At 45.4% G+C, this 23,266-nt stretch overlaps 1 protein-coding gene across 3 annotated transcripts in view; it reads left to right on the forward strand.

The window, feature by feature from the left end:
- Window positions 1-23,266, forward strand: part of LOC121545879 (neural cell adhesion molecule L1-like) — a 77,476-nt gene that overhangs the window by 37,948 nt on the left and 16,262 nt on the right. For all 3 annotated transcript variants that reach the window (XM_045209447.1, XM_045209446.1, XM_041856768.2), the window contains exons 2-11: window positions 6,511-6,901; window positions 11,643-11,657; window positions 15,489-15,591; window positions 16,580-16,776; window positions 19,994-20,116; window positions 20,471-20,641; window positions 21,579-21,693; window positions 21,895-22,079; window positions 22,671-22,802; window positions 23,085-23,228. In XM_045209447.1, the coding sequence (XP_045065382.1) occupies window positions 6,766-6,901; window positions 11,643-11,657; window positions 15,489-15,591; window positions 16,580-16,776; window positions 19,994-20,116; window positions 20,471-20,641; window positions 21,579-21,693; window positions 21,895-22,079; window positions 22,671-22,802; window positions 23,085-23,228 (1,321 nt within the window). In that variant the 5' untranslated portion in view covers window positions 6,511-6,765. The remainder of the gene's footprint in view (window positions 1-6,510; window positions 6,902-11,642; window positions 11,658-15,488; window positions 15,592-16,579; window positions 16,777-19,993; window positions 20,117-20,470; window positions 20,642-21,578; window positions 21,694-21,894; window positions 22,080-22,670; window positions 22,803-23,084; window positions 23,229-23,266) is intronic.

Below are 23,266 nucleotides of genomic sequence, written 5' to 3' on the forward strand. Positions count from 1 at the left end.
CCTGAATTACTGTAGCCCCCACCCCATGTGGTCCCGAGTCCCCCCCTCCTCTCCTCTCCTCTTCCACCCATCCACAAGATGTCCCATTTCCGTCCCCCCTTCCTCTCCTCTCCTCCTCCTCTCCTCTCCTCTCATCCTCCACCCCATCCACAACATGTTCCGTGTCCGTAACCCTCCTCTCCTATTTTGTCCTGTCGGTTGACCCCCTAATCGCTCCATCACTCTCTCTGCTCTCATTGTCTGATGAGTGAAACCTGTTCACTGTCCATCTCTCTCTCTCTCTTTCTCTCCACCGTCTAATCCTCTCTTTCTCTCTGATTCTAAATCCCTTCTTCACACTCTGTCCTTCTCTCTGTCTCTTTCGCTCTCTTGATTTTCCAGACAGACAGACCCTAAGGCAAGGAGGGGGTAAAGGGGGGCAGGTAGTCCTTTATTTTATCCCCCCTTCCGTTCCCTCTCCTCCCTCCTACCCCCCTACACATCTTCACACAGCTTGAGGTGGTAAATATTTAAAGAGAAGCCATGACAGGACACAGGACCTGCAAACACACACACACACACACACGTGTAGACACAGGGGCACACACACATACACACACAAAAGTGGAATACAATAACACATTACGGTTAGGTACTGGACCTGACTCTATATTTTTTCAAATATGCTATTTAAGTTGTTTTTGTGTTGAAATAGGCTACCTGAATCAGCTGTATTATTTTTCAGCCGATTTAATTTTGTAGAATGCCCTCAAGAATTAGTTTATTAATGATATCTGGCACAGTATAACCACAGCAACAGCTTTTCTGCCAGTAACAAATAAACCAGGGAAGACATTTTTCATGAATAGATTCATATTGTGGAGCTAACAAAAATGTTATCTCAACTATTAAACACTCAATCATTTTTGGGAGGCTGAGCTGTTGTATTGTAGAATATGTGTTATTGCTGTAATACACAGAATATGAAGGACTCAAATGGCTCCATCCTGTGTTCCCCTCCCTCCCTGCAGGTTGACGTTTATTGTCATGAATCTTGCCCTGGAGGCAGAACTGAGCAATTTCCGCTAGATGGGCCAGCTGCTATCGTAAAAATTCATGAAAACAAAAATGTGCTTTTTGGTTAGGGTTAGGCATTAGGGTTAGTTGTGTGGTTAGGGTTAGGTTTAAAATCAGATTTTATGACTTTGTGGCTGTGCCAGCTAGTGACCACTCTGCAGAGCTGCCTCCAGGGCAAGATTCATGACAATAAATACCAACCTGCCCCTCCTGCCCTCCTTTCTCCCTCCTCCATCCATCCTGTCTTTGATAAGAGGGCTGTTGAACATGCTTCAGTCCTGTCAATACTGCTTCAATACCCAGAGAGCCCATCAACAGGCCGGCAGGGCCAACAGGCTCCCACTGAGTGTAGCTACCAGCTACTTACTAACATGAATCACTGGCTTTTACAGCAGAGAGGTGCCATTTAAGATATCATGTATGACAGAGTGAACACACAGACAGAAACTTGATGCAGTTGGAGCCAGAGCTACAATTAAACAGGCGTACAATATATTATTATTATAATGCATCAAATAGCACGTGTAGGCCTAAACATTGTCACTTGCTTTGGCATACATTATCTGTTGCTTTTGTGTGCAGGGCTGGCCATAAATCCCTAAAATATTTTGCAGATAGCAGCTATTTTGAACAAGGCTTGCAATGACTGTGATGTGTCGTTGTTTTTAGCTACCTTAGTTGAATGACTGTGTTGTTGTTTTTAGCTACCTTAGTTGAATGACTGTGTCGTTGTTTTTAGCTACCTTAGTTGAATGACTGTGTCGTTGTTTTTACCTACCTTAGTTGAATGACTGTGTCGTTGTTTTTAGCTACCTTAGTTGAATGTGCTGACTGTAAGTTGCTCTGGATAAGAGCGTCCGCTAAATGATCAGAATGTAAATGTAGATATCACATAGCCTGTACATGCTCTCTTGCTTTGGCATTTTGATTTTGTGTTGTCCCCTCCCCTCTAGCAAAATGCCTCAATGCGCCACATCAATTATGTATCAAGCTAGCAAGTCGCTTGTTGCCTCATTGTTTGATTCACCGCTGTCCACAGCTAGCTTGTGGTCAGTTTGCCTCTAGAAGACTGTTGCTGCTCCACTCCCATACATAGTACATCTTCCTCGTCTGGTTCCTCTCTCTCTCCCTCTCTTCCTCTCTCCCTCTCTCGCTCTCTCTCGCTCACTCTCTCTCTCTCTCTTCTGAAAGACTATCACAGCATGATGTCTCCTTTCAGATACTGAATGAAGTTGGATCGATGATGACACCATCGGACGGGGCTGTAGACTCCTATGGCGTTAATCATTTTTTCAAACAGCCCTTACGTGAGCCGGCTAAGGTTGCTCTATTGTCTATTGTGGTCCCGTATGGCTAGATATGACGCTTGTACCGCCAGGGTTGTGGGATCGATTCCCAGTACCACCCCTACGTAAAATGTATGCACACATGAATGTAAGTCGCTTTGGATAAAAGCATCTGCTGAATGGCATTATTATAATAATAATAATAATATGAATGTCCCTGCTGACTGTTAAGCCTTTTATCATGACACCTTTCAACTATAGATTAAATGAAGTTGGATGACACCAGACCTGATAACAGATTTCCAAACAGCCCTTTCACAGCTAAGGTTACCCAGACCTCCCAGCTGTAGTCTTTATTGTGCCTGCTGACCTCTGCCCTGAGCCAATGAGGCAGGTAACAGGGCTGAGATTGGATCAGCTGCAGCTGCAGAAAGTTAGACCGAGAGACACTGGGATTGACAGAGGTGGTGAAATCAGCCATCTGTCTGTTGTGTCAGAGTCAATCACCCCTGTGATAAGGGAAGTGACCGTACAGCCTAGACAGGGTGTGTGTGTTGTGGGAGGGGAAGGTGTGTGTGTGCGCAAGTGCGCTAGTGAGAGAGAGAAAGAGAAGGAGAGAGAAGGAGAGTGCGTCTGTCTTAGTCTGTGTGGAATCGCAGCATGTTTGGGTGGAGTGTTCAGTGTTTATCTCATTACATGGGAAGATGACACGCAACCCCTCTTTCCCTCCCATCCCTCCCCTCTGCCCCCTCCAGTTGCCCCACCTAACCCATTATAGTGTTCCTCTTTACTGCCTTTATGTACTCACTACTGTTAGGGCTCTAACTTCTGTCTGAGATCCACTGAGGCATGCCCCTTTATCTGTGTTGTCAGCCGTGTGTGTGTGTGTGTGTGTGTGTGTCTTTCTCAGTTTAGAGAGGTGTGTGTTAGGGTTTACTTGGCATTGAAGTGTCCTGGCGCAGCCGCGTGCAGTTCGTCGGTGGCATTAATCTTTGTGCGCTCCACTCAGCACCCTCTCAGCGACATCTTATCACATTAGCTGTGTGTCTCTGAGGCTGTGTGTCTGTACTAATACCCATGGCAGTTCCAGCTCTGCTCTGTTCCATTCATCCTGTGCTAATGGAATTTGTTAAAGGCCAGTCCAGACAAACGCGCACACACACACATTTGTGAAAGGCCAGCCCAGACTAGCCCGTCTGGTAATTGGGCCCCCGATCCCCCCTATGAGAGGCACTCTGATCAGCCAGTACTAATATCACACAGCCTGACAGAGGAGAGGTGTGCGTGTGTGCGTGTGTGTGTGTGTGCATGTGTGTGTGTGTGTGTGTGTGTGTGTGTGTGTGTGTGTGCGTGTGAGTGTGGATGACAGCAGAGAGAGATCACACATTGATTGGGAGAACTGGTGTGTGATTTTGTGGCGGGAGGGGGGATTACCGTCACAGCTGTCACCTTCCATCACACCAACACACACACCTTCCTTCACCCCCTCTTTTTACCACCTTATAATCTTCCCCCTCTCCTCTCCTCTCCCTCATGAAACAGGGTTGCCCTTTTTCTTTCTCTGTCACTCTACTCTCTCCTTTCACTTCCTCTCTCTCTCTCCATCCATTCCTCTCTCTTCCTCTCCCCCTTCTCTTTACCACTCTAAAACCTTCTCTCTCTCATTCTCTCTCTCCCTCCTCTCTTCCTCCCCCTTCTCTTTACCACCCTCCAACCTCCCCCTCTCCCCAAGGTCACCCATCAGTCTAGTTTGACGTTGCCAGTTAACAGTGGTGTGTAGAGCCAACACTCTCCTACACACACACACACACCTTCCCCCCCACACAGACCCTTCCACCCCCCTCCCCACACAGACCCTTCCATTCCTCCCATCTCCCCCCTCCTCCTGTCCCTTCTCTTCTCAAGCCACTCTGTCATTCCCTGGCTGTTGTAGCACTGACAGGTGAAGTGACTCTCTAATGGACCATTTACCCCTAATGTTATTAGTTTAAACTGGCTTATTGGTTTCACTTCTAATTTTTTTTCCCCTTTTTTTAGACTCAGTCTTTCTCAGTTGATTAAGATTCGCTGTGTTTGGAATCGCTGAATGGTTTTCACTCTTTCTACCCCCTTTTCCAGATATTGTTGAATCTTTCTCAGTTGATTTATTGTATTTTCTTAGTGCTTGGAATCCCTGAAATGTTTTATCTAGTCTTTTTCTTTCATTGCCAGATAATGTTGAATAGTGTCAGTGGAGAATGACAGGACGAAAAATCTGAGGACAGGCTCATTGTAATGACTGGAATGGAATTAATGGAATGGTATCAAACACACGGTTTCTGTGTGTTTGATTGATACCGTTCCATTAATTCCATTGCAGCTATTACAATGAGCCTGTCGTCTGCGTCAGTGTGGCTGACTGACATGGAGATATCCATGCCAATTAACTGACCAGCAGCCATTACTGGAGAAGATAAAAGAGAAAGAATGATAATCACTATTCCTTCATCCCTTGTTTCTCTTCCTTCCCCCTCTTTTGTCCACCATCTTCCCCCTCTCCTCTCTCCTCTCCCTCATGCAGGGTTGCCCTCTCTCTTTCTCTCCCCCCCGTCTCCCCTCTTCCTTCACTTCCTCTCGCCCCTTCTCTTTACCACCCTCCAACCTTCCCTCTCTCCCCAAGGTCGCCCATCACTCTAGTTTGGCTTTGCCATCTAACAGTGGTGTGTAGTGCCAAAACTCACATGCACACACACACACACACACACACACACACACCACACACCACACCACACACACACACACACACACACACACACACACACACACACACACACACACACACACACACACACACACACACACACACACACACACACACACACACACACACACACACACACACACACACACACACACACACACACACACACACACACACACACACACACACACACACACACACACACACACACACACACACACACACACACACACACACACACACACACACACACACACACACACACACACACACACACACACACACACACACACACACACACACACACACACACACACACACACACCACACACACACACACACACACACACACACACACACACACACACACACACACACACACACACACACCACACACACACACACACACACACACACACACACACACACACACACACACACACACACAGTTGTGTGTAGAGCCAAAACTCTTCTTCAATACTGGCAGCTGTTCTTATCACCAATGGCCTTGTTACCAAGCCAGGCAAAATCATTCTCCCTATAATTCTCTAGCTTTTGTTTCCTCTCCCTCTATGTGTTTCCTGTCTCTGTGCCTTTCTGTTGTCATAATGTACTGTTGTACTGTAGCAAATAACAATCCAACAATCTATTGTACTTCATATTGAGCCTAGCTAAACAATCAGTCAATGTAATGTGGTGCCAGTGAAAAGAAAAGCAGGCCATGCTTTGTGGCTCTGTGTGGGCTGACTGTGCTGCTGAGGGTACAGATGGAGAGACTGTGTGGCCTCCTAGCCTCCACAACATGACTGATAGCATCTTTAACAGCTACTTATCACCATCACAATCAGGGAGGTAGTCTTGAGTCTTTCAATAGAGCTCAACCACTCAATCTAATTGATCATTTGTCAAAGAATCTTTGTCAATTAGTCATGTCTGGTTTACCACATACTTATCACCACACAACCACAGACGTAGCCACTTGAGTTCTTCACATTTGAATAGAGCTCAAAAACGTTATCTAATTACAAATGCCTTTTTAGTTAGCTATTTGTTTTCTGTCTATTATCTGATGTGACACTTCATCTATCTACCTCTGTTATCTCTGCTCCATATGGTCTCTTGGACTGTCTGTTAGTTCAGTATTGTGGTGTTGACTCCATCTGTTTCTCTGAATGACCACCGTCCCTTATGGAAGAACCAATGTAATTACCTAAATGCGTTTTTTTTTTTTTTACTGCTAGTTCTCTTTATGGAAATTAATATGTTTTGTCTTGCTCATCTATTTATTGTGTGTGTGCATACGTGTGTGTGTTAGCTCTCTGCCTGGCTCTCTTTCACCACATGGTGCAGGATCATTTGTCTCTCTTTCTGACACATGCCCCCATGCCCCTCCCTCTCCTCTCCTCCCTCCCTTCTTTTATCTTTCAGAGGGAAGACGGCAGGAGGGCGTGGACCTGAGCGAAAGAGAGAGAAAAAAAGGAGAGAGAAACAAGGGAAAAATATAGAAGAAAAGGAAGTGAAGACCGTCTGAAGACAACAGAGAAATAGAGAGAAAGGGAGAGAGAAAGGGAGAGAGAGAGGCAGATAGATACACAAGCTCGCTCGGCAGGAGTGTGTGCAGATTGCCCTCTGTGTGCGTTTTGTGTGTGTTGAGCAGGTGGGACTTTGATGGGACAGTGAGCAATGCCTCACACGCAGCGACAGCAGGTTGGCAGTAGGGGGCGACGCACCCCTCTCCTCCTCCTCCTCCCTCTCTTCTCCCTCCTCCTATCCCACACTCCCCAGCTCAGCCAAGCAGCTATACACATACCATCCAACTGTGAGTACACCTTCTTAACTTCATTCACACATCAATGTATATATACAGTCACTGCTCATAATAATGTCAAAAAATGACTGAGATATCCTAACTAGGTTGTCACATTCATCAGTATTGCAGATAGCAATGTACTGTACAGAGCAGAACAGAACAGACTGGATTCTACACTGCTCAAAAAAATTAAGGGAACACTGAAATAACACATCCTAGATCTGAATGAATGAAATAATCTTATTAAATACTTTTTTCTTTACATAGTTGAATGTGCTGACAACAAAATCACACAAAAATTATCAATGGAAATCAAATTTATCAACCCATGGAGGTCTGGATTTGGAGTCACCCTCAAAATTAAAGTGGAAAACCACACTACAGGCTGATCCAACTTTGATGTAATGTCCTTAAAACAAGTCAAAATGAGGCTCAGTAGTGTGTGTGGCCTCCACGTGCCTGTATGACCTCCCTACAACGCCTGGGCATGCTCCTGATGAGGTGGTGGATGGTCTCCTGAGGGATCTACTCCCAGACCTGGACTAAAGCATCCGCCAACTCCTGGACAGTCTGTGGTGCAACGTGGCGTTGGTGGATGGAGCGAGACATGATGTCCCAGATGTGCTCAATTGGATTCAGGTCTGGGGAACGGGCGGGCCAGTCCATAGCATCAATGCCTTCCTCTTGCAGGAACTGCTGACACACTCCAGCCACATGAGGTCTAGCATTGTCTTGCATTAGGAGGAACCCAGGGCCAACCACACCAGCATATGGTCTCACAAGGGGTCTGAGGATCTCATCTCGGTACCTAATGGCAGTCAGGCTACCTCTGGCGAGCACATGGAGGGCTGTGCGGCCCCCCAAAGAAATGCCACCCCACACCATGACTGACCCACCGCCAAACCGGTCATTCTGGAGGATGTTGCAGGCAGCAGAACGTTCTCCACGGCGTCTCCAGACTCTGTCACGTCTGTCACGTGCTCAGTGTGAACCTGCTTTCATCTGTGAAGAGCACAGGGCGCCAGTGGCGAATTTGCCAATCTTGGTGTTCTCTGGCAAATGCCAAACGTCCTGCACGGTGTTGGGCTGTAAGCACAACCCCCACCTGTGGACGTCGGGCCCTCATACCACCCTCATGGAGTCTGTTCCTGACCGTTTGAGCAGACACATGCACATTTGTGGCCTGCTGGAGGTCATTTTGCAGGGCTCTGGCAGTGCTCCTCCTGCTCCTCCTTGCACAAAGGCGGAGGTAGCAGTTCTGCTGCTGGGTTGTTGCCCTCCTACGGCCTCCTCCACGTCTCCTGATGTACTGGCCTGTCTCCTGGTAGCGCCTCCATGCTCTGGACACTACGCTGACAGACACAGCAAACCTTCTTGCCACAGCTCACATTGATGTGCCATCCTGGATGAGCTGCACTACCTGAGCCACTTGTGTGGGTTGTAGACTCTGTCTCATGCTACCACTAGAGTGAAAGCACCACCAGCATTCAAAAGTGACCAAAACATCAGCCAGGAAGCATAGGAACTGAGAAGTGGTCTGTGGTCACCAACTGCAAAACCAGTCCTTTATTGGGGGTGTCTTGCTAATTGCCTATAATTTCCACCTGTTGTCTATTCCATTTGCACAACAGCATGTGAAATGTATTGTCAATCAGTGTTGCTTCCTAAGTGGACAGTTTGATTTCACAGAAGTGTGATTGACTTGGAGTTACATTGTGTTGTTTAAGTGTTCCCTTTATTTTTTTGAGCAGTGTATGTTCTTTCCATGGCATTTCTATCTGCATCTTTAACACTGTGGTTATGAGGTTTTGGGCGTTCAGTCTGTAGTTATACAGTGCATTCGGAAAATATTCAGACCATTTCCCTTTTTCCAAATGTTGTTACGTTACAGCCTTATTCTAAAATTGATTCAATTTGTTTTTTTTCCCCTCATCAATCTACACACAATTCCCCATAATGACAAAGCAAAAACAGATTTTTAGACATTTTTGCAAATGTATTAAAAATAAAAAACGGAATAAATCAAATGTACATAAGTATTCAGACCCTTTACTCAGTACTTTGTTGAAGCACCTTTGGCAGCGATTACAGCCTTGAGTCTTCTTGGGTAGGACGCTACAAGCTTGGCACACCTGTATTTGGGGAGTTTCTCCCATTCTTCTCTGCAGATCCTCTCAAGCTCTGTCAGGTTGGATGGGGAGCATCGCTGCACAGTTATTTTCAGGTCTCTCCAGAGATGTTCGATCAGGTTCAAGTCCGGGCTCTGACTGGGCCACTCAAGGACATTCAGAGCCTTGTCCCGAAGCCACTCCTGCATTGTCTTGGCTGTGTGCTTAGGGTCGTTATCCTTTTGGAAGGTGAACCTTCACCCCAGTCTGAGGTCCTGAGCGCTCTGGAGCAGGTTTTCATCAAGGGTCTCTCTGTACTTTGCTCCGTTCATCTTTTCCTCGATCCTGACTAGTCTCCCAGTCCCTGCCGCTGAAAAACATCCCCACAGCATGATGCTGCCACCACCATGCTTCACCGTAGGGATGGTGCCAGGTTTCCTCCAGACGTGACGCTTGGCATTCAGTCCAAAGAGTTCAATCTTCATTTCATCAGACCAGAGAATCTTGTTTCTCATGGTCTGAGAGTCTTTAGGTGCCTTTTGGCAAACTCCAAGCGGGCTGTCATGTGCCTTTTACTGAGGAGTGGCTTCCGTCTGGCCACTCTACCATAAAGGCCTGATTGGTGGAGTTCTGCAGAGATAGTTGTCCTTCTGGAAGGTTCTTCCATCTCCACAGAGGAACTCTATAGCTCTGTCAGAGTGACCATCGTGTTCTTGGTCACCTCCCTGACCAAGGCCCTTCTCCCCCGATTGCTCAGTTTGGCCGGGCGGCCAGGTCTAGGAAGAGTCTTGGTGGTTCCAAACTTATTCCATTTAAGAATGATGGAGGCCACTGTGTTCTTGGGGACCTTCAATGCTGCAGAATTTTGTTGGTACCCTTCCCCAGATCTGTGCCTCGACACAATCCTGTCTCGGAGTTCTACGGACCATTCCTTCGACCTCGTGGCTTGATTCTTGTTCTGACATGCACTGTCAACTGTGAGACCCTTTATATAGACACGTGTGTACCTTTCCTAATCATGTCCAATCAATTGAATTTACCACAGGTGGACTCCAATCAAGTTGTAGAAACATCTCAAGGATGATCAACGGAAACATGATGCACCTGAGCTCAATTTCGTGTCTCATAGCAAAGGGTCTGAATACTTATGTAAATGAAATGTTTCAGTTTTTCTAAAAACCTGTTTTCGCTTTCTCATTGTGGGGTATTGTGTGTACATTGCTGAGTTTTTATTTTATTGTATTTTTTAAATCTATTTTAGAATAAGGCTGTACGTTAACAAAATGTGGAAAAAGTCAAGGGGTCTGAATACTTTCCGAAGGCACTGTATGCACACTGTGTCTATTTACTTTGTAATTGATTACCTCAACTCATTGATTAGTCATTCTATTCATCCGGTTTCCTTAGTGCAAATCAGATTTGGATTGGAGGGCCAGGGTAATTCAACAGGGAATTGATTTATACAACAGAAAAAGCACACACACACACACACACACACACACACACACACACACACACACACACAGAAGGCAGGCGATGGGTCAGAGTTGTTTCCTCCCCTCCCCCTCAACGCAATATCTAAGTATTGAAAAACAGCTGAGTTTGTGGGACTGCAGGGAAATTGATTATTCAACTCTGAGGTTGCTGAGTGTCCTACAGCTTTGCTTTAATAACAGAGTTTGAGGAAGAATTGTGTGTGCGTCCTAAATGGCACCCTATTCCCTTTATAGCGCACTTCTTTTGTCTAGAGTCCTATGGGCCCCGGTCAAAAGTAGTGCACTACATAGTGAATAGACTGCCATTTGAGACAGCGGGAGTTAGACAAATAATTGTGTTTGTTGCTGTGGCTGCTATTGTTGTTCTGTTATTCATTTAAGTCATGGATCAATGACTAACTCAGACCTTCACCCACTCTAACACACGTATCACTCCTATACACACACACACACTCACACACACACACACACACACACACACACACACACACACACTCACACACACACACACACACACACACACACACACACACACACACACACACACACACACACACACACACACACACACACACACACACACACACACACACACACACACACACACACACACACACACACACACACACACACACACAAACACACAGTCTGACAGTGATGAAAAGCAGTAAAGCTCCCCCTGAGGATGAAGATGTCAGTAAGAGAGGAGGGTTATGATGATGAAGAGAAGGAGGAAGAGGAGGGGGAGGACCAGATTATGGGGATTGTAAAGGTCAAGGTGTCTCCTGTTGAATTAATGAGTCTCTCTAATGTCACTGACACAGTCACCACAATCAATACACCACCCACATCTGAATTCATCAACAACGAAAATAACATTGTCGGACCATTGCAATCCACTAGCTTTGCACTTGACGAGCTTTGTAGCCCATGGGTGGTAACTGTTGTTTAATCATCAATTATCCCATTTTGAAATGGGGAATTTGCAGGGCAAGTGAGGAAACGTGCTGATGTTGATATGTACTGTGTGGAAGCTAAGTCCAGGCACTCTGTCTGTATTTCCTGCCAGACTGTGTTGACTATCTAACAGACTTTCTCATTTTTTCACCCTCGCTCTCTTGCTGCTCTGCCGCTCTGGACTAACAGACCAAATAAGTGAATGTAAGTGCTCTACTTCCTTTTGCTTTTAACCTTTATTCATGTGTGTCTATTCGTATGTATTTCTGTTTGTATAAGTGCAGCAAGAGCTGCAAGTGCAGCTGTTGCCAAAACCCTATAGTAAACACTTTCATTATGAGAAAGATTATCACGATTCCTACAAACACAGCACACGGTACAAACCCTCAGCATCGCACTGCACCTTAATAAATCTAGCATTAGCGTGTCTTCTTCACCTCAATGAGTCTATACGTGCGTAGTCTTGTTCCTTCTTGGAGGAGGTAATACCATTTGGAATTAAGAGGGAATCGAGGAAGAGAGGAACGCCTGTCTCTAAAATGGGACTAGTGTTGTCAGATCAAAGAGTGGGGCTTTAATAGACAGTATAAAAGAGAGGAGGAAATATAAACAAGTCTATAAGGGAGAGGGGAATAATAGTGGAGTGTAACCACTAAAAACAAGTGTAACCTAACTGTTCTTCTTCCAATAATGGAGCACTGCAGCGCCTGCAGCAGCTTCGACATAAATCTGATCAGCTGAAAAACTGTCTTATTACCTCTGTCACTAGGGAATCTATAATTTTAGTATCTTTCTCTCTCTCTCTCTCTCTCTCTCTCTCTCTCTCTCTCTCTCTCTCTCTCTCTCTCTCTCTCTCTCTCTCTCTCTCTCTCTCTCTCTCTCTCTCATCCCTCTCTTTGTCTCCCTCCCTGTCCTTGACCTTTAATCATTTGCTCCCTCCATCGCTACCTGTTTCTCCCTCTGTCTCCTTTTCCGTCTCCCCTCTCTATCCTTCCCTCCATTTCTCCCTCCATTCATTCCCTGCCCTCCTTTGCCCATTTACCTACCTAAGTTACATCATGTAAATATATCTGTGAAACTAGACCTGTCTCTTTCATTCAGAGTCAAATCAGAACCCAACCAACAAGTACCATTGACCTCTATTCCAATACAATACAATAGGACTCAGCGTGTAGAGAAATGGATCACACTGCAAAGCTAATTGGAAAAATATATCACAAATGTCCAGGCCACACACCAAAAACCTGAACATAAAAAGCTGCCAGGAGACATAAAACCTATGGGAATATAGAATGTGTAGAATATGTTTGTGTCCCAAAAGGCACCCTATTCCCTATATAGTGCACCTCTTTTGACCAGAGACCTATAGGTCCTGGTCAAAAGTAGTGCACTACATAGGGAATAAGATGCCATTTGGGATAAAGACCATGTGCTTTAACAATAGTATACCACGCCTTAGTATGTAGGATTTTATGAGTCTGATATGAGTGGGTGTTTTATGGACGTAACAGGACAGTAAGAGAAAAGGGGAATAACTCTACTCTGATGGTCTTTTCTTCTATAGTATCTCTTCTTGTCCCCAAGGGGCCCTCTCTTCTCTACCACGATATATTACACTAGTGTCTCCTTTGCATTCATACACACTCACTTTCCTCTCATCTCATTCCATTTTCTCTCCCTGCAGTGCTCTCTCTCTCTTTCTCTGTCTACATTTTCGTCTATTCTCGTGGGGGATTTTTAAGTGATATGAATGAATACATTCCCCATCAAGTTTCAGTAATACTTGGAAATGAAATGACTGCTATCTTTAAGTCCCTCTGTGAGACAGTGGCTGTAAGTCTGTGGGTTCTAGTCAGTGGGCTATTAACCTCTGTGAGAGTGAGAATATAGGTAGCACAGTTGAGCTGTAGGGCTGTGGGCTCTAGTTAGTAGGATGTCTGTTCATGTCAGAGGAAGTCAGCACAGGGGTTATAGTACAGTGGTGGGTTGAGACGAAGCCCATTCAAACAACATATCTCTAGCTTAAACAAGGCTGTGGTTTCTAGTCAGTGCCAAGAGTGTGCAAAGCTGTCATCAAGGCAAAGGGTGGCTATTTGAGGAATCTCAAATATAAAATATTTTTTGATTTGTTTAACACTTTTTGGGTTACTACATGATTCCATATGTGTTATTTCATAGTTTTGATGTCTTCACTATTATTATACAATTTAGAAAATAGTACAAAATAAAGAACAACCCTTGAACGAGTAGGTATGTCCAAACTTTTGACTGGTACTGTACAGTGGGGAAAAAAAGTATTTAGTCAGCCACCAATTGTGCAAGTTCTCCCACTTAAAAAGATGAGAGAGGCCTGTAATTTTCATCATAGGTACACGTCAACTATGACAGACAAATTTAGATTTTTTTTCTCCAGAAAATCACATTGTAGGATTTTTAATGAATTTATTTGCAAATTATGGTGGAAAATAAGTATTTGGTCAATAACAAAAGTTTCTCAATACTTTGTTATATACCCTTTGTTGGCAATGACACAGGTCAAACGTTTTCTGTAAGTCTTCACAAGGTTTTCACACACTGTTGCTGGTATTTTGGCCCATTCCTCCATGCAGATCTCCTCTAGAGCAGTGATGTTTTGGGGCTGTCGCTGGGCAACACGGACTTTCAACTCCCCTCCAAAGATTTTCTATGGGGTTGAGATCTGGAGACTGGCTAGACCACTCCAGGAACTTGAAATGCTTCTTACGAAGCCACTCCTTCGTTGCCCGGGCGGTGTGTTTGGGATCATTGTCATGCTGAAAGACCCAGCCACGTTTCATCTTCAATGCCCTTGCTGATGGAAGGAGGTTTTCACTCAAAATCTCACGATACATGGCCCCATTCATTCTTTCCTTTACACGGATCAGTCGTCCTGGTCCCTTTGCAGAAAAACAGCCCCAAAGCATGATGTTTCCACCCCCATGCTTCACAGTAGGTATGGTGTTCTTTGGATGCAACTCAGCATTCTTTGTCCTCCAAACACGACGAGTTGAGTTTTTACCAAAAAGTTATATTTTGGTTTCATCTGACCATATGACATTCTCCCAATCCTCTTCTGGATCATCCAAATGCACTCTTCAGACGGGCCTGGACATGTACTGACTTAAGCAGGGGGACACGTCTGGCACTGCAGGATTTGAGTCCCTGGCGGCGTAGTGTGTTACTGATGGTAGGCTTTGTTACTTTGGTCCCAGCTCTCTGCAGGTCATTCACTAGGTCCCCCCGTGTGGTTCTGGGATTTTTGCTCACCGTTCTTATGATCATTTTGACCCCACGGGGTGAGATCTTGCGTGGCGCCCCAGATCGAGGGAGATTATCAGTGGTCTTGTATGTCTTCCATTTCCTAATAATTGCTCCCACAGTTGATTTCTTCAAACCAAGCTGCTTACCTATTGCAGATTCAGTCTTCCCAGCCTGGTGCAGGTCTACAATTTTGTTTCTGGTGTCCTTTGACAGCTCTTTGGTCTTGGCCATAGTGGAGTTTGTAGTGTGACTGTTTGAGGTTGTGGACAGGTGTCTTTTATACTGATAACAAGTTCAAACAGGTGCCATTAATACAGGTAACGAGTGGAGGACAGAGGAGCCTCTTAAGAAATCTTGCTTGTTTGTAGGTGACCAAATACTTATTTTCCACCATCATTTGCAAATAAATTCATTAAAAATCCTACAATGTGATTTTCTGGATTTTTTTTTCTCAATTTGTCTGTCATAGTTGACGTGTACCTATGATGGAAATTACAGGCCTCTCTCATCTTTTTAAGTGGGAGAACTTGCACAATTAGTGGCTGACTAAATACTTTTTTCCCCCACTGTATGTATGTATGTATGTATGTACTGTATGTATGTGTGTATGTGTGTATGTATGAACACATGCTTCTACATCTGCATTGCTTGCTGTTTGGGGTTTTAGGCGGGATTTCTGTATAGCACTTTGTGACATCTACTGATGTAAAAAGGGCTTTATAAATACATTTGATTGATTGATTGATTCCTATCCAGTTAAGAAGCCCCCAGTGATAACCACCCAGCCTGAGTCCATCACTGTGTTCGGTGCTGAAGACATCCTCCTGACCTGCGAAGCATCAGGAAACCCTCCTCCAGAGTTAGTTACTATACAATGACACTGCTTTTAACACACAAGTGTGCGCATACACACACACACACACACACACACACTGTCTCTACAGTTTTTATCTCTGTAGTCTCATGATTTAGTTCTGGGTTCTGAGATTACCATGTCAACAATAGAATAACACGTACAAAAATAACCTATCACGCTAAACCACACTTGCCTGCAGTTTAACTGCAAAATTGTATCACTCCCCCCTCCCCCTTTTATCATTCTTAATTGTAGTTATTGATGATATGTCCCTGTATTTGTGCAGCATAGCAGATATCTGGAGATGCTATAGAGTAACATTTATTATTACATGAGAGCACAGCTCCCCACAGTCACACTAACAAGGGAGAAATTGATTTTTGCCCGCAAGGGACTGTCTCTTAAAGATGCCTTATGCATAATTTCAGCTAGTTGTTTTGAAAGTAGCGCTCATGAGCCAAAACGGGTCCCCGGAAATTGTGCACAATTGTGTAAAACGCCATCCATTTTGTACAGTATGATATGAATTTGTAAGTGCTTAAGATCCCGTTCAATTTCTTTAATGTCTCTACTTTTGCTAAGTGGAAAAAGTTCAATTTGCAGAACAAAATATTAATATCACAATTGTATAAGACTCAGTCTAAATCCCAAATGACACTCTATTCCCTATATAGTACTTTTGACCAGGGCCTATAAGGCACTATTTAGGGAACAGTGCTATTTGTGATGTAGCCTCCAACTCCCTCCCCCATGAACTCTTTCCTCTTCCTTTGTCAAACAAAGTGGAATGCAGGGTCAGGCTGTGTAAATGACACATTGTGGCTTTAACTCTTTCTTCTGTGTTGTCTGTCTCTGTCTCTGTCTCTGTCTCTGTCTCTGTCGCTCTGTCTCTGTCTCTGTCTCTGTCTCTGTCTCTGTCTCTGTCTCTGTCGCTCTGTCTCTGTCTCTGTCTCTGTCTCTGTCTCTGTCTCTGTCTCTGTCTCTCTATTAGGTTCCGTTGGAAAAAGGATGGGTTGGAATTTATCCCAGCCAATTACCCGGGCCTGTCGATGTCTCCGGGTTCCGGAACCTTCATGACAACAGGGGCAGGGTCAGAATCCATGAGCCAATACCAGGGCAAATACAGCTGCTACGCTGATAACGAGCTGGGCACGGCTGTCTCTAACGAGGTCCAGCTCATCACTGAGAGTGAGTAAACCAGAAACTCCAATCCAACATTCTAATAAGCATTCTAATGTTCTAGCAACGTTCCAGTTAGAATGCCAGCAAATTACAGTTCATGTTTTTATTATATGCTAGTGCAGATATTGGAACGGTTTGGCTCTTGAACATTCTTCCTTTTTTTGCACATTAGTAGACCTAATGATTTGTATCTGCTGCTGACGATCAGTAAACTACTAATGGTCAAATCTCCCTCACAGAGAGAGAGACAAAGTAATACAGAGTGAGTGACTTCAAGGTTAAGAGTGTCCAACCAACCAAAACATTTAAATCACTTCTTTCAAAATATTCCTTCACTTTAGAGGTTTTTAGTGTCAATGTGGAGATTTAAGTTGAGACCTCATGCAGAGCGCTGGTAAAAGTCTCCCTGGCTCCACATTTAATTTAGAATGGATATTATGTGAGCAAAGCTATTGGTTGCTTTATGGGCAATAACATAACAATTTATAGTACCATGGTCAGAGCCCCTATAAAGCTGAGTGTGTGTTTTATAAAGCGCTCAGCTGGTAACACACGGGACCTACTACTGAGGCTCAACGCTTATATACACTGCTCAAAAAAATTAAGGGAACACTAAAATAACACATCCTAGATCTGAATGAATGAAATAATCTTATTAAATACTTCTTTCTTTACATAGTTGAATGTGCTGACAACAAAATCACACAAAAATGATCAATGGAAATCAAATGTATCAACCCATGGAGGTCTGGATTTGGAGTCACCCTCAAAATTAAAGTGGAAAACAGCACTACAGGCTGATCCAACTTTGATGTAATGTCCTTAAAACAAGTCAAAATTAGGCTCAGTAGTAGGTGTGGCCTCCACGTGCCTGTATGACCTCCCTACAACGCCTGGGCATGCTCCTGATGAGGTGGCGGATGGTCTCCTGAGGGATCTCCTCCCAGACCTGGACTAAAGCATCCGGCAACTCCTAGACAGTCTGTGGTGCAACGTGGCGTTGGTAGATGGAGCGAGACATGATGTCCCAGATGGGATTCAGGTCTGGGGAACGGGCGGGCCAGTCCATAGCATCAATGCCTTCCTCTTGCAGGAACTGCTGACACACTCCAGCCACATGAGGTCTAGCATTGTTTTGCATTAGGAGGAACCCAGGGCCAACCGCACCAGCATATGGTCTCACAAGGGGTCTGAGGATCTCATCTCGGGACCTAATGGCAGTCAGGCTACCTCTGGCGAGCACATGGAGGGCTGTGCGGCCCCCCAAAGAAATGCCACCCCACACCATGACTGACCCACCGCCAAACCGGTCATGCTGGAGGATGTTGCAGGCAGCAGAACGTTCTCCACGGCGTCTCCAGACTCTGTCACATCTGTCACATGTGCTCAGTGTGAACCTGCTTTCATCTGTGAAGAGCACAGGGTGCCAGTGGCGAATTTGCCAATCTTGGTGTTCTCTGGCAAATGCCAAACGTCCTGCACAGTGTTGGGCTGTAAGCACAACCCCCACCTGTGGACGTCGGGCCCTCATACCACCCTCATGGAGTCTGTTTCTGACCATTTGAGCAGACACATGCACATTTGTGGCCTGCTGGAGGTCATTTTGCAGGGCTCTGGCAGTGCTCCTCCTGCTCCTCCTTGCACAAAGGCGGAGGTAGCAGTCCTGCTGCTGGGTTGTTGCCCTCCTACGGCCTCCTCCACGTCTCCTGATGTACTGGCCTGTCTCCTGGTAGCGCCTCCATGCTCTGGACACCACGCTGACAGACACAGCAAACCTTCTTGCCACAGCACGCATTGATGTGCCATCCTGGATGATCTGCACTACCTGAGCCACTTGTGTGGGTTGTAGACTCCGTCTCATGCTACCACTAGAGTGAAAGCACCGCCAGCATTCAAAAGTGACCAAAACATCAGCCAGGAAGCATAGGAACTGAGAAGTGGTCTGTGGTCACCACCTGCAAAACCAGTCCTTTATTGGGGGCTAATTGCCTATAATTTCCATCTGTTGTCTATTCCATTTGCACAACAGCATGTGAAATGTATTGTCAATCAGTGTTGCTTCCTAAGTGGACAGTTTGATTTCACAGAAGTGTGATTGACTTGGAGTTACATTGTGTTGTTTAAGTGTTCCCTTTATTTTTTTGAGCAGTGTACTTCTTACCTTCGCCTGAAACGCACGCACTCAAGCACACACACACACACACACACACACACACAAACACACACACACACACACACACACACACACACACACACACACACACACACACACACACACACACACACACACACACACACACACACACACACTCTCTCTCTCTCTCTCTCTCTCTCTCTCTCTCTCTCTCTCTCTCTCTCTCTCTCTCTCTCTCTCTCTCTCTCTCTCTCTCTCTCTCTCTCTCTCTCTCTCTCTCTCTCTCTCTCTCTTTCTCACACAACCCCATAACTAAAGTAAAGAACACATCCTATCTACCATCTACCTGTATCTCCGGCTCTCTGTCTCCGGCGATCTCCTTCTCAGTTTCCCTGACAACGGTTTCCCCAGAAACAAGGTCTAGTTAATGTCATGCAGTAACAGAACGACAACATCTCTACTCTGCTAGGTCTGCTGGGAGTATTAACAATGAGAACAGAGGAAGAGAAAACACACACACACTGTGTGATGACTCACAAATAATCCAGCATCCTACTTCTGGAGCACAACACTGCAACTTGATAGCTCTTTGAAGATTTCTCATAAAATTCTTAAACTTCCTGAATTTGATGATCTATAAATAATGTCTAACTTCTCAAGTTATTCTTGTGCATTGCGTCAGTTTGCCTGTAAACAATTTGTCTGCTGCTTGCCTAAGGCAACCGGTATTTAGCATTGTAAAACTTGTTATGAGCATGTATAACACTGTTATGTAATATGCCATTTAGCAGACGCTTGAATCCAAAAGCGACTTCAAGTCGAGTGCATAAATTTTTTACATATGGGTGATCCCGGGAATCTAACCTGCTATCCTGGTGTTGCAATCGCCATGCTCTTCCAACTGAGCTACAGAGGACCAACTCTTATGTCTTAATATCAACTCATAATGATCTTGTTGTTAGCCATTTTGAGTCTGAATAATAATTGGCACATACAGTGTTATGAGTTGACAAGAAAACAGTATACGGGCTCACACATGCTTATAACAAGTACTAATGCCTTATAAATTGCTCTATGTCTCCCTTTTAGACACCCCGGCCCTCCAGAAAGAGAAGAAGGTGAAAAAGAAGGTGGAAGAAGGAGAGAGTGTGATACTGAAATGTAACACTCCCTTCAGCACTGTTCCTCCTGTCATCCACTGGATGGACAAGAGTGAGTCTCTTTCTCTCTCTCTCTCTCTCTCTCTCTCTCTCTCTCTCTCTCTCTCTCTCTTTCTTTCTCTCTGTCTCTGTCTCTCTCTCCTGCTCTCCCTCTCTCTCTCTCTCCATCTGTTTTTCTGATCCTTATCTGTCTTTATCTGTCTGTCTCGCCATCTGACTTTTATCTGTTTTACCCCAAGACATGCATCTGTCTGTCAGTCTGTCTCTCTCCATCTCTTTAACCATCTGATATGTGATGGTGTGTTCTTTTTGCTGAGTATAACACGAATAAACAATATTCTCTCTCTCTCTTCCTCCTCTCTTCCCCCTCCGCTCTCTCTCCCACTCTCACTCCCTCCCCCTCCAGGACTCCGTCACATTGAGCTGAATGATCGTGTGACCCAGGGCCGGGACGGGAACCTCTACTTCTCCCACGTTACAGCTGACGACAACCGTAACGACTACACCTGTAACGCCCAGTACCTCAGTGCTCGCACCATTCTCTCCAAGGAGCCCATCAGCCTCACCGTAACCACCTGTAAGTACACCGTGCCTCAGTCACCATGATAACACCTGTAACGCACAGCACCTGAGCACCCGCACCATCTTCTCCAAGGAGCCTATCACTCTGACTGTTACAACCTGTAAGAAGTAGGCGGACGTCAGTATCCATGGTAACACACTGTAGACATACCTTGGCCACCGTAGTAACACCTCAGATAGTAGTACTAGTCAATCACCGTCAATTACTACCGATAACGTCAGTCACCATGGTACAGTATGGGTTGTCTCAACCCCACTCTTTGTTAGTTACAAAGCCACTCTGACATTGATCAAATGAGACACTGATGGTACCGTAGCCCCCAGCCAAAACCACCTGGGGTATAGGAGCATGTCAGATGTCTGTAGTGTTGCCTACAGTAGTGTGGCTACTGACCGAACATGGTCAGGACAGGAGGGAGTCCCACAGCCAGCGGGGGGCTCTGTAATCTGCATAACACACTGGTAATGAGTTGCTCTACACATGCTGGGTTACAACTGTCATACACACACTGTTATTAACAGGCTAGGGCAGAGCTGCTAGCATCTGTGGCTGTGTGAGAGAGGTCAAAGAGGGGAAAGGCTTATTATGGGAACATGCCTCTGCTCTCTCTCTGTGTGTGTGTGTGTGTGTATTTGTGTGAGAGGGAGGGGTGTGTGTGTGTGTGGGTGGGTGCTTGTGAGGGGAAATATGTTGTTAAGGGCTCTGATCGCCACCTGAACCCGCCAGTGGTACAGTTCAGTGTGAGTGTCTGTCTGTGTGTGTGTGTGTTGTGACTGCTGTATCAGCACCTTTGTACAGCTCTGGGCAACCTTGCAATTACTTATACATATGTATGAACCTCTCTCTGTTTCTCCCTCCCTCTCTCTCCCTCCCTCTCTCCCTTCCTCTACCCCCTCTCCCTCCCGTCCTCCCTCCCTCCCTCGATCTCCAGCTAACTCAGTGGTGCGGAACCGAAGGCCCCAGATGATGAGGCCCTCAGGGGCCCACAGCACTTACCACACCCTCCGGGGCCAGAGCCTGGATCTAGAGTGCATCGTCCAGGGCCTGTAAATCTAACCCTCTCTCTCTTTATTTCTGTGTTTGTGTGTGTGCGTGTACACGCATATATTATCTTACATCCATCAATCAATGTGAGCCTGTTTGACGTTCCTCTTCTTGACCCATCTTGCCTCTTCCTCACCCCCCTCGCTCTCTCTCTCTCTCTCTCCACCCCCCCTCCCCCTCTCTCCCCATCCCGCCCCCTCCAGCCCTACTCCTACGGTCCAGTGGGTGAGGAAGGACGGTCAGCTGTCCGAGTCTCGTACGTCCAGAGAACTGTCTGACCGCCTGCTGCGCTTCAGTAACATCTCAGAGAGCGACGGGGGAGAGTACCAGTGTTCAGCCGACAACTCACAGGGCAAGGTCACACACACCTACACCGTCAGCGTCGAAGGTACGGAATATATACTATCTAAACAGCAGAGGTTGTTGCTGTTCTGTGTGTTCTGTGAGATCAAATCAAATCAAATCAAATGTTATTTGCCACATGCGCCGAATACAACAGGTGTAGACCTTACAGTGAAATGCTTACTTACAAGCCCTTAACGAACAATGCAGTTTTAAGAAAAATAAGTGTTCAGTAAAGAAATAGATAAGTAAATAACAAATAATTAAAGAGCAGTAGTAAAATAAAATAACAGTAGGGAGGCTAAATACAGGGGGTACCGGTACAGAGTCAATGTGCGGGGGCACAGGTTAGTCGAGGTAATTGAGGTAATATGTACATGTGGGTAGAGTTAAAGTGACTATGCATAGTCACAGAACTGTGTTCTGTGTACGTTGATTGTTACGTATGATCTTGTTGTTATGGTGTGTTTTTTTTGTAATACTATTGGGTGTTAATGCTATTTTAATCTGTGTAATACTATCATATGCTTTATCATTGCATTCTGTATACTGTTGTGTTTTATGTAGTGTGGTGTGCTATTGTTTCTAATACAGTGGTGTGTATAATACTGTTATTGTATTGTGTGTTTTGTCATAGCTGCTCCGTACTGGACCAAGGAGCCAGTGAGCCAGCTTTATGCCCCAGGAGAGACAGTGAGACTGGACTGTCAGGCCGATGGCATTCCCTCTCCTTCTGTCGCCTGGAGCATGAATGGAAATCCCATCACAGGTCAGGAATCACACACACACACACACACACACACACACACACACACACACACATTTGACCTATAGTATGCACTAACAAGGTTTTACTGCAAACTCAGCGTATTACACCTACTGCTGCTCTACATAAGTCAAATTTAGGGTTGGGTTGCTCATTTGAATTTCCTGTCTTTTTGCTATTGCCAACTCTAAATAATTTATTTGAAATCGAGTTTTCATATTTAATATGGCAGTCAGTATTGTGCTTTGGTAGAATGTCTTGCTGACTTGCTGTGTGTGTGTCCAGGTATAGACCTGGACCCCAGGCGTACTGTGAGAGATGGAACTCTGATTCTGAGAGATGTGGTCTTCACTGATACAGCAGTCTACCAGTGTCAGGCCCACAACAAACACGGAACCATCCTAGTCAATACCTACATATTTGTCATCGGTGAGGAGGTGCTCTATGTGTGTGTGGGGGGGGGGGAG

Source organism: Coregonus clupeaformis, chromosome 30, assembly GCF_020615455.1.
Source record: "Coregonus clupeaformis isolate EN_2021a chromosome 30, ASM2061545v1, whole genome shotgun sequence".
Classification (NCBI taxonomy): Eukaryota; Metazoa; Chordata; class Actinopteri; order Salmoniformes; family Salmonidae; genus Coregonus; species Coregonus clupeaformis.